The sequence below is a fragment of the Geotrypetes seraphini genome, chromosome 2 (assembly GCF_902459505.1).
Source record: "Geotrypetes seraphini chromosome 2, aGeoSer1.1, whole genome shotgun sequence".
NCBI lineage: Eukaryota > Metazoa > Chordata > Amphibia > Gymnophiona > Dermophiidae > Geotrypetes > Geotrypetes seraphini.
The window spans coordinates 64,990,895-65,003,009 of record NC_047085.1 but is presented as its reverse complement, the minus strand read 5'-3'; the positions used below and the strand labels follow the sequence as shown (position 1 = coordinate 65,003,009).

The 12,115-nt window shown below is 46.2% G+C and overlaps 1 protein-coding gene across 8 annotated transcripts in view; it reads right to left on the bottom strand.

The window, feature by feature from the left end:
• Window positions 1–12,115, bottom strand: part of UBR5 (ubiquitin protein ligase E3 component n-recognin 5) — a 1,080,924-nt gene that overhangs the window by 62,133 nt on the left and 1,006,676 nt on the right. For all 8 annotated transcript variants that reach the window (XM_033933084.1, XM_033933089.1, XM_033933086.1 and 5 more), the window contains one exon: window positions 7,189–7,302. In XM_033933084.1, the coding sequence (XP_033788975.1) occupies window positions 7,189–7,302 (114 nt within the window). The remainder of the gene's footprint in view (window positions 1–7,188; window positions 7,303–12,115) is intronic.

Genomic DNA, 12,115 nt, shown 5'->3' with positions numbered 1-12,115 from the left:
AACAGTACTGGAGAATCGGTGTCGAAGTCTCAAGATTGTGGTTGGTGCCATGACTGGCTCAGACTGGACAGGCACCGAGAGAGGTGGTGTCGACACGGAAACAGACTGTGTCAGTACCCACATTTGAAAAAACACTCACCCATTTCCTCCCGCAGCAAATTGTCAATGTTTCGCTTAAGGGAGAGCACCGGTACTGTTAGCTTGTTTCGCCAGTACCATCAGTGTCTCGCTACAGTCCTGTGAGAATGAGGCTGATGTCGAGCCACTCCTCAAGGTTGGGACTGGGCACTTACGGAACTTCTTCAGTCATTGGTACCATTGGCTTTTCCGCCGATACCAGCGTGTCGCGCTCTGGTTTTAACCAAAGCATTCCAATTCTTTTCATGGTCAGTGAGTTTTTGTGTGGTCACCTCAATTGAGTCACCAAAAAGCTCTTCTTCCAAACATGGAATATTAGCCAATCTGTCCTGAAGGTTGATGTCCATATCTGAGGACTCTCAACCATGCCAGGAGTCTCATCACCACTGACATAGCCGAAGCTCTAGATGATAACTCAAAAGCATCATAGGCAGATCTCGCCAAATACTTTCTAGCTTGAGAACGAGTGCGAAAGATGTTGTGAAATTTCTGAAGATGTTGTGCAGGAATATATTTATCAAAAGAAGGTAACTTCTGTACAAGAGAAATAGGCCTGTAGCACTTTTTGAACCCCGTTAACAGTCTACACATGGACGGAAAGACTGCGTCAGCAAGATTGAACTCAATTGCTAAGAGAAAATGAAGCCCTCGAGGAAAGAGAGAGAAAAAGTCTTCTTTTTTTTTACCGACAAAAAAGGGGAGAAAAAAAAGACTAAGAAAAATAGAAAAAATATTGTGAAGCGGGAAGGCAAGCACAAAAGCTGAACAAAGTTCAGAAACACGACTTCTTCACTCCATGGAAAATGAAGAAGTGTGGTACCATGAACGTACGTCAGGCGGGAAGGCACTCAGGCATTCACAGTGCAGGCAATCGTGAAGTTTTTTAAAAAACTTAAAGTGGTGATACACTTTTAAAGCTGTCTGTACTGGGGCTCCGTGGATTATGTCATCCACATGTGAGAATATGCTGCCTGCTTGTCCTGGGATAAACAGGAGCAGGAGGTAGGGTAGGTGGAGCAATGAATTCTGGAAAAAAGCAGAAGCTTATAGTTTGAAAACTGAGCCTTGAAGGGGAGGAAGTGTCAGCACCTCAGATCTTGAGGGACAAGAGGTCAATTCCTAACTGGGGAGAAACTAATTCTTGTATCCCAGATTACAATGGATTTTGCCTTCTCATGCTCATTCAGATTAGCACAGGTTGCCCCAAAGTATGCCTGGAACTGGACTGCATTCCATGGTGAGTGCTGTGCCTGGGTCCACCATGTTTCTGGGGTTGTGTGTTTGGCTAAATTGGGGGGGGAGGGGGTTGAGAAAAAGTGGGTCTAATGGTCACACAATCTTTTACTGCTGTTGATATGAGGTTTGTACTTGGTCAGATAGGAGGGGGCCATTGGCAGTGGTCTGGATGTTGGTAATTTTCCTCTCATGATACCAACATTGGACCCAATGTGGGAGGAGAACTACCAATGTGGGCATGGAAGCTACTTTGGAGTATTGGAGCCCTTGGAGTATAGCAGAGTTCTGAGCACATGGCAGAACAGTGAGCGGAGAGTGTGCTAGCAGGAAGAAGCAGAGAGAGGAGCAGAGAAGGCGGTGCTAGCAGGGGACGAGGCGAGAGCTAACTCCGCCCACCCCTGACATTACCAGCCAAACTCCCCCCATAAAAGGGGACGAGAGCGCCTTTGCGAAGAGCCTTAAGAAGAGCCAAACTACATAAGACAACGATACCTCTCAAACACACTATCCCTTCACCCTAATCGTACAGGCTCTCATACTAACTCACAGACAGCAACACTCACAGACATCTCAAACTCTCAGACACCCTTATCTTTCAAGCACTAGATACCCCAATCTTCCAACTCTCAGACACCCTAACTTTCAAAATCTCACACCTGCTCACAGACAGATTTTTCTAATTTTCCTAATTCTCTTCCTTACTGACAGGCAGACTTCAATTACAACTCAGCAATGGCAGGGAGGACAAGAAGCGCGAAGTCTACAATCAAGACCAGTATTCCAGTCGCTATGGGGATCCAGGAAGCGACCACGGACTGCGTGCAGAAGGAGGAAGACCCAGGACGGTGGACAGAGGTCTCTGTGCAGACCGAGACCATCCCCCAGCGCTACACTACAGTCTCTACACAGACAGAGGAGGCTGCGCAGCTGGATGGAGATCTCATGCAGGAACTAAGGAGCCTCAGGGAGGAGGTGATTCGCCTGAGAAGCATCCGAGAGGACGAGGCCTACATCGACGGAGTCGTCCAGGAGCTGTCCCAAATCACCGAGCAGGCCCATGACAAGTCCATCCTCGAGACACCCAAATCATCAGCTTTGAAACCAACAATTGGGATACAGGAAATGGCTAGCGGCACTGACTCCTGGCAGCTGGTGACCTCCTCCACGGGCAAACATAGGAGACCCCCCCCCCCCTTTTTTCAATCTCTTCATCTTCTCCTTCTTCTTACAAACAGGGCAGCTATACATCAACCCCTCAACTCGTCCTGCGGAACAGATTCCAGATTCTTCAGGAAGGAACTGCCGATGAGGAACAGGAACAGGAGCAGGCCCAACACCCAGCTCCATCTCCAGGGACAACTGACCGGCTCCCCCCAAAGAAGCGCAGAGTAATAGTCATCGGGGATTCCATGCTGAGGGGCACCGAGGGACCAATTTGCAGACCGGATATGCAATCTAGGGAGGTCTGCTGTCTGCCTGGAGCCAGGATACAAGATGTCACCGCCAGTCTGGATAGACTACTCACGCCCCAAGACCACTTTCCTATGCTTCTTGTCCACATAGGAACCAACAACACTGCCAGGAACACACCGGAGACCATCACCAGAGACTTTGGAGCACTGGGTGAGAGGCTGAAGCAGACAGAAGCGCAGGTGGTTTTCTCATCGATCCTCCCAGTTAGAGGCAAGGGAAGAGCCAGAGATGAACGTATCCTGAGGACGAACGAGTGGCTACAGGGATGGTGCCGGGATATGAACTTCGGATTCCTAAACCATGGGGAAGCGCTACAAGGACTTCAGGGACCAGACGGACTCCATCTGACCAGTAGGGGTAAGAACGTCTTCGGACACCGACTAGCCCGCCTGCTTCACAGGGCTTTAAACTAAGTAAGTCGGGGGAGGGTACCCATTCACATATTAGTGCAGAAAGGAATTATCCTGATGAGGTGAGTCGAAACTCCGCTTCCATGTCCAAGGTAAGTACCCACATTGCAAACAGTTCTTTGGGAGTCACACCGACTCGGGTAGGATACGCCTCACAGGGACTTAGCAAACACAAGATATGGAGGGCCATGTATGTCAATGCACACAGTTTAGGTAACAAAATTCTAGAATTGGAGGCTGAAATAAGGAATGCCGACCTAGATGTGGTGGCAATATCTGAAACTTGGTTCACGGACTCACATGGGTGGGATATGGCTATACCGGGCTACAATCTACTTCGTCAGGACAGAGAGGGCAGGTTAGGAGGGGGGGTAGCTCTATACATTAAAGAGGACATCAAAACCACCAGGATCACAGATGTCAAGTACACCGGGGAGTCCCTCTGGGTAAACCTGGCAAGAGGCAGAGAAAAATGCCTGTATCTAGGTGTGGTTTACAGACCCCCAAGACAACTGGAAGACATGGACGCAGAATTAATTGAAGACATAGAGAATATCACTCTACGAGGAGAAGCTGTACTGCTAGGGGACTTCAATATGCCTGATGCAGACTGGAACTCATTTTCAGCGACAACCAGTGGTAGCAGGAGGCTCTTAACCTCCATAAAGGGAGCACGTCTCAAACAAATGGTAACGGAGCCCACTAGGGCCCAGGCGATACTCGACCTGGTACTCACCAACGGGGAAAGCGTTTCAGAGGTCTCAGTAGGAGATACGCTAGCCTCCAGCGACCACAATATAGTATGGTTCAACCTTAGGAATGGCTTTCCTAGATCAAACACGAAAACAAAGGTACTCAATTTCCGGGGCACAGACTTCGCACGCATGGGAGATTTCGGCCATCAGACGCTGCAGGACCAAGCGGAGACCGATGATGTAGAAGCTAAGTGGTTAACACTGAAATCAACCATACATGAAGCAACTAGCCGCTTCATAAAATCAGTAAATAAATGACAAAGAAACAATAAACCCCAATGGTTCACCGCGGAGATCTAGCACCTCATTAAGGAGAAGAAAAAAGCGTTTCTCTCCTACAAGCGCACGGAGAAAAGAGAGGCAAAAGTAGAATATAGGACCAGGTCTACAGCGGTCAAAATGGCAGTTAGGGAGGCAAAACTTCGAGTGGAAGAAATTCTGGCAAAAAACATTAAAAAGGGGGACAAATCCTTCTTCAGGTATATTAGTGACAGAAAAAGGAACACAGGCGGGATAGTACGCCTTAGAAGACCGGACGGAAGTTACGTGGAAGCAGATTCTGATAAAGCCGAACTACTGAATGAATACTTCTGCTCAGTCTTCACCTGTGAGGCACCGGGACACGGTCCCCAGTTGAAGGCAACACAAAGCACAGAAGACCCGTTTCAGAATTTTGAGTTCACACCAGGTGAAGTTTACAGTGAACTGGCAAGACTCAAGGTGAACAAAGCCATGGGACCAGACAATTTGCACCCAAGAATGCTCAGAGAATTGAGCGATGTCCTGGCAAAACCGTTGGCTGAGCTATTCAATCTCTCCCTAAGTAAGGGGAAAGTTCCCATGGACTGGAAATTAGCTAATGTCGTTCCTTGCATAAAAAGGGTTGCAGGGCAGAGGCTGCGAATTATAGACCGGTGAGTCTCACATCAATAGTGTGCAAACTCATGGAAACACTAATTAAAAGCAAATTGGACACGATCTTGAATGAAGGGAATCTTCGGGATCCCAGTCAGCATGGATTCACCAAGGGTAGGTCCTGCCAATCCAATCTCATCAGCTTCTTTGACTGGGTAACAAGAAAGTTGGACTTGGGAGAGTCTTTGGACGTCGTGTACCTGGACTTCAGGAAAGCTTTTGACAGTGTCCCACACCGCAGGCTGCTAAGCAAGATGGAATCGATGGGGTTAGGAGAGACACTAACTGCATGGGTCAATGATTGGCTGAGTGGCACACTTCAGAGGGTGGTGGTTAATGGTACCCTCTCTAAAACATCGGAGGTGACCAGTGGAGTGCCGCAGGGCTCGGTCCTGGGTCCACTCCTTTTCAACATATTCATAGGGGATCTGACTCAAGGGCTTCAAGGTAAAATAACACTATTCGTCGATGACGCCAAACTATGTAATATAGTAAGTGAATGCAGTTTACAGAATTATATGGCGCAGGACCTGCTTACATTGGAAAGTTGGTCCTCAACCTGGCAGCTAGGCTTCAATGCTAAGAAATGTAAGGTCATGCACATCGGAAGCGGAATTCCATGCAGGACGTACTTCTTGAACGGAGAAACTTTAACTAGGACTTCAGCAGAACGAGATTTAGGAGTAATCATCAGTGCAGACATGAAAACTGCCAATCAAGTGGAGAAGGCTTCATCTAAGGCAAGGCAGATATTGGGTTATATCAATAGAAGTTTCGTCAGCCGAAAGCCTGAAGTCATAATGCCGTTGTACAGGGCCATGGTGAGACCTCATCTGGAGTACTGTGTGCAGTTCTGGAGGCCACATTACAGTAAAGATGTGCGCAGAATTGAATCGGTTCAACGGACGGCCACCAGGATGATCTCGGGGCTCAAGGGTCTCTCGTACGAAGAGAGACTGAACAAATTGCAGCTCTACACTCTTGAGGAATGTAGGAAGAGGGGAGACATGATCGAAACATTTAAGTACCTCACGGGACGTGTCGAAGTGGAAGATGATATTTTCTTTCTCAAGGGACCCTCGGCCACAAGAGGGCACCTGCTCAAACTCAGGGGCGGAAAATTTCATGGCGACACCAGAAAGTATTTCTTCACAGAGAGAGTGGTTGATCATTGGAACAAGCTTCCAGTGCAGGTGATCGAGGCAGACAGCGTGCCAGACTTTAAAAATAAATGGGATACCCATGTGGGATCCCTACGAGGGTCAAGATAAGGAAATTGGGTCATTAGGGCATAGACAGGGGGTGGGTAAGCAGAGTGGGCAGACTTGATGGGCTGTAGCCCTTTTCTGCCGTCATCTTCTATGTTTCTATGTTTGAGATAGGGCCAATACCCTGTAACTGTTTTTTTCCTTCTTGCTCTTGTCAGTATTTATTATTATTTTTTGTAAATGTGGAAAAAGGCAGAGAACTGAGAGTAGTCTGGCTGAATATTAAAGGTAAACAAGAGAGAAGGAACACTACTGACTGTGGGAATGCCTGTGCATGTTCAGCAGAAGCCAAAAGGCTTTTCTTCAATTAGAGGAAAGCAAAAGCACACTGGATCCATTGGAGACATCAGCATACAATCTGTCTGCATCTCTCCAGTTTCTGAGTGGAATATTATTAACCCTGACCACATCCACCAGCAACAAGTTCCACAACTGAACTGCATATGGACAGAAAAGTATGTACTTTCTTGAATTTCTTGTATTCCCTAATCCTAATTTATAAACTTATTATAAACCCGCTCAGTCAAGCTTTTACAAAATTAAAAAGCTCTAATCAGTTAAGCTTTTTCTTTACATATGCTCTTTAATTATTCTTTAAATATGTTTGTTGCTTTTATCTGTACCTTTTCTAGCTCTGCCTCAACTTTGTTGAGATGGAGCAATTCATAACTGCACAGTAAAGTGTACTGTAAACTTTGACCTGTACCGTGTATGTTTAACTTATAAGCGGATAATAAGTTTTTTAAAATAAATAAAAAAAACCAAATACTCAAGGTGTGTTCACAACACGGGTTTGATACAAAATCATTAAGATAACAAAACTGCAACAAAGTTCTATACTGTAATTTGCATTTTTGACTACTCCTGCACAACTATAAGGTGACAACAAAAATGACTTAAGAATGAATGGTCAAGCTTATACTGCAATTGAACAATTCTGGGCAGATCAAACTCTACTTGTCTTCATAGATGCTATCATGTTGCAGTACTTACATGTAGAGGCTGTTCTGCCACTACTAGCATTCTGTGCTCTGCATACTTTCGGACATACTCATAGACATTCTGAGGCGTGACTGGAATATTTACACCATTTGAAATAAGTTCAACCTAAGAACCAAAATAAAGAAAAAAAAAAGAGGGAACATCAGCTAGTATATTAAATAGTAGTTTTCATAAACAGAAGTAAGGAAACATACTAAATCTTGTTTTGTGAAAACACAACTATTCAAATCATTTTGGATTTCAATACAACAAAATCTGAAATCCTAATGTAAGATTAGGTTTCTGCCTACGATAATCTTCTTTCTGTCAGTCCCTGGAGGATTCCATATGCTAGATGTTCAATCCAAAACTGCAGTCTGGGTATTGCAGGAATTCACATAATTTCAGAACACACGGTGCAGTTCCCTTAGTGGTAAAATCAGTTCAGTCCCAAAGCCAAGCACATACCTATAAATTTGGACAAAGGAGGTACAGGGGAGAATCCCCATGAACACAAGTAAGTCACGAACTGGTATGCTCTGTAAAATATCAACAAGTAATAAACAGGCATAAAGGCAACTCAGAAAAAAAAAAAAACATTGTTGAACAAAGTAGAACTAACCTGTGGTGTGCAACAAGCACCCCAAGAAAGAGCCTTTGGCAATGCACATACTCAGAGAAAACTCCCCACAGGATCCAGCAACTGGCTGGAAAATCTTCAAACCTGTAAGGATAATAACCGAGGCAGAAAGAAGCACTGAGTGTATACAGAAAGAGCGAGTCTAACAGAAAGAAGATTATGGTAGGTAGAAACTTAATCTTCCATCTTGTTATGTCTCTTCTGGATTCCATTAGCTAGGTGACATATCAAAGCCACGGAAGCTAGGGAGGGACAGAACAGCCTCCCCACAAACCTGAGGTCCCAAAAAATAGCAGCAGAATGTGCCGCCACATCCATTCGGTAAAACTAGGTAAAAGTGTGAAGAAAGGACCAAGAGCTGCCCTGCAAATTTCATCAGATGAATTGTGCAACATACAACCCAAGACGCCACCACCCTTGGTGGCTGCGTGCCACAGGCAATGTAAGTCACGGAAATGGCCATTTGAATCCAGGATTTGAATGCCAGACCATCATGGTGAGGCACAGCAGTGAGAACAAAAAAGTGATCAGACAGCCCAGAACTCAGTTATCCTTTCTAAATAAAGGAGCAAGATCTTCTGGACATCTAATCTGCGGAAGATCTGATCTTCACACTCTGACCAGGTCGTATGAAATGCAGGCAATCTAATTTCTTGATGGATTTGGAAAGCTGAGACCACTGTCAACAAGAAGGAATGTACAGTACAGAGGAAAACACCCGCGTCTATCACACAGAAAAAAGGTTTTCTGCACGAAAGAGCAGAAACTCCAAAACACACCGTGCTGAGACAATGATGATCAGAAAAACCGTCGTGAACATCAGGTCCAGTAGAACTACATCCTAAAGTAGCTCAAAGGAAGCCTCATCAAGGCCTTGTAAAACGATGTTAAGAGTCCATGAAGGGAAAAGAAGACGTACGGGAGAACGTGGATGAAGCGTCCCCTTCACACACCTGGTCAGATCTGAAAGAGCAGTTAGTAAACTAGCTCCTCTGCACGCCCGAAAACACACAAAGCTTGCAACCTGAACTTTCAAGGAGGCCACTGCCAGACTTCTGGTTAAACTCTCCTGAAGGAAAACCAGGACTAACTAACTGGGAGCCTGCTCAGGCTCCATCTAATTCCTAGCACCCCCCCCTTAGTGAGAAAAGCCTACCAGGCTTTGGCAGAAACAAAAGTAAAGGGCACTTCGAGTGCAAAAGAATTTAGATAACTACCTCCAAATAACCTCTCACCATCGAGGCTGAGCACTCAAGAGTCATGCTGTAAGACCAAAACGTTGTGGGTTCTCCAAGGACACTAGTCCCTGACTGAGAAGATATTAATAAAAAGGGAACCAGAGTCTCTCGTCCAGCTAAAGACATATGAGAAGCGCAGGCGATAAGACCAAACCACAGCCACTAAAGACACCAGACTGGAATGTGTCACTTGTACAGCAGATGACCTGACCTATCAGAGGCCATGGGGGGGAATCATCATACAGGAACTCGTGAGCCAGACAGAGCCAAACCAATACATCCGACCCTATCTGTTCGCTGACTGAAAAGGCCTTTGAGATCTCTGCTGAAGCCAACAAGATCCTCCGGTGCAAACCCTGGCTCTTATAATAGCAGACAAATGGCTCCTGTGAGAGGAATCAGACTCCTGAAACCAGGAAATATCGGCTGAGGAAGAATGCTGGAACAGTGGCGAGACAGGCCGAAGAAGCGCTTCCTTCCAGTAGAATGCCACCGCTCTATCTTGTGAGAGAGAGAGCACTAGAGCTCCTTCGCGATGTACATACGCCACTGTAGATTTTTCTGAAGGGGCTGGAGAGCGAGTAGCACCAGATGAATTTCCGAAGCTCCAGATGGAAGGTCTACCATCATTGCAGACCAGGAGTCCACTATGGAGTAGGCCCCACAAGGAGCCTGCAACCTAACAGGCTTGCATTTGTGCTAAGAGTTAACCACTTGGAATGAAGAAGTATAAGGAGCATCTGCTAAGTCCTCATTTGGGGTACTGGGACAGGTTTAAGCATCTCAAAGACCAAGAGATGCTGCACAAGAACCTCCCTCTTTACCCTCTTTCCTTCTTCAAGTCACCTAGAGCCCTGTTTAGGTGTGCGCGACACACAAATATTAGATTAGATTAGGAAGGAGTGGGTGGGAGTCTAGAATGTCTCAACTATCTATTGGAAAAGAGCTTACTAGGGTAAGTACATAGGGCTAGATTCACTAACAATAGCAACTCAATCGCTGTTGGCTGATTCTCTAGCTGATTTTCCAAAAGCAATTGATTCATTATTAAGTTTGCATGCACCACCGTCCCTCCCCCAATGACCCCCAACAAACGTGTGTGTCCCCCCGACAAACATGGTGACCCACAAATGGCAGGAGGTATGCCCACTCCCTCCTGCCATGAAAATCTACCCTTCTCCCCATTCCCTCCTGCCACCAGAGGCCCCCCTCCCTGCCCCGTCCCCTTGCCCCTTAACTCGTATCTTAATGTTGAGACCAGGGGGTACTCAAAACACCTCCTTTCTTCTGATGACACTGGGCCATATGCCCCTCCCTGGTGCATCATGTGATGCATGGGGAGGGGCCTAAGGCCCTGATTGGCCTAAGGTAGTCCTTGATTGGCTGAGATGCCTGAGGCATCTGAACCAATCCGGCTCTTCTATTGCCTCGCTAGGGTTTATGAGGTGCTCGGTAGGATCCTGGATATGTTGTGTGGGTTCCTGGTGGGGGGATCCTTTATGGAGGCTGGACCCTGCATGAATAGGTCCGGATGTGTTCTAAGTCAAAGGCTGCGACCCCTGTGCAGATGCATCAGATCTGCGTACCATGGCCTACAAGGCCAATCTGGACCCACCAGAATGATGTGGCCCAGATGGACGATTCGACAAATGACCTGGCCTATCATCGGCCAAGGATGAAAGACATACAAGAGAATCTTCTGAGGCCACAGCTTCACCAGAGTGTCGAGCCCCTTGCTTCCAAGGCTTGGATGTTTCACTGAAGAAACAATCCGCTTTCTTGTTTCTTGCTGTAGCCACGAGGTTGAAGCATGGCTGACTCCATTGCTGGACTATGGCTCGGAACCCTACAATGGACAGAGTCCACTCGCCCGGATCCAGAGTCTGTCTGCTGAGGAAATCTACCAAGGGGCTAGCAAGTGATCATGTTGTAAGAAAGACTAGCATGTGATCTTGCTGTAAGAAAGTAAGTCAATATAGCTGAGTAAGGTACAATGAGCTCCTGAGATTTGTGATGCGAGAACAATGGAGTTCTGAGAGCATTGACATGAGCACAATGAAAATTTAAGAAACGTAATTAGTTACTTAAGATAACAAGGCCAATAGTGCATAGGGGATTCAAAGTACAGAGATGACAATGATTGAGAATATCAGAGGAAAACAAACAGATCTTATGAGAAGCCAGGTGCTCTGGAAAAGTAGATAACTTGGTTAACTATGGAAACAAAGTTAATGAAGTTAAAAAATTACTATAGAACAAGTTTAGGAAATAGAGAAATGTGAAGGTAGAAAATTCAAGTAAGCCAGCTACTGCATGTTTAGCCTGCCACCACATGCATAGCCTGTACTGCCCATCACTGTTTACCGCATGTATAGCCTGCTACCGCATATACAGACTAGCTACCGCATATACAGACTAGTTACCACCATTCCCCAGCTAAGCATCACCTCTGTTCCTATCTTACTAATTAACAATTGCTAAGCTCCACCTCAGTCTGTATCTCACTATTAGCAATTGTTAAGTTCCACCCCCGTTTGTATCTCACTAGAAACAACTAGGTGCGTATTCTCCTTCAGTTCTTAGCCCTCCTGTTTCACTCAGTCCTTACCTATACTCAATTCTCCTCCCTCCTGCCTGGCAAGCTCTGCCCCAACCCCTCTCATTAGTTCTCCTTGATCCCACAATGAAGCCACCTTCCTGGCTCCTCCTTCTTCTTCTCTGCTCTTTCACTAACACTTCCCACTGCCAAAAACCTCTCCCCCCCAACCTTCCCGACTCCACAAACTCCAACAACGTCTGACCTGGTCTCAAAATCCCCGCACAAGTACGCACTAGAACCCACCCTTTCAAAAAACACCGAGGAGTCAATCACATCTCTTTAAAGCCTGTTCCTCCAGCCAACCTACCCAACCTTACTTCCGACTCACTCACCCCAGTCCCAGCACTCTACTGTAATGCCAGATCAGTCCGCAATAAGACCCAAATACTAAAAGACCTACTCGGAGACTTCGATCCAGGTTTTTTGTGCATCACAGAATCATGGATCGAAAAAGATGATTTA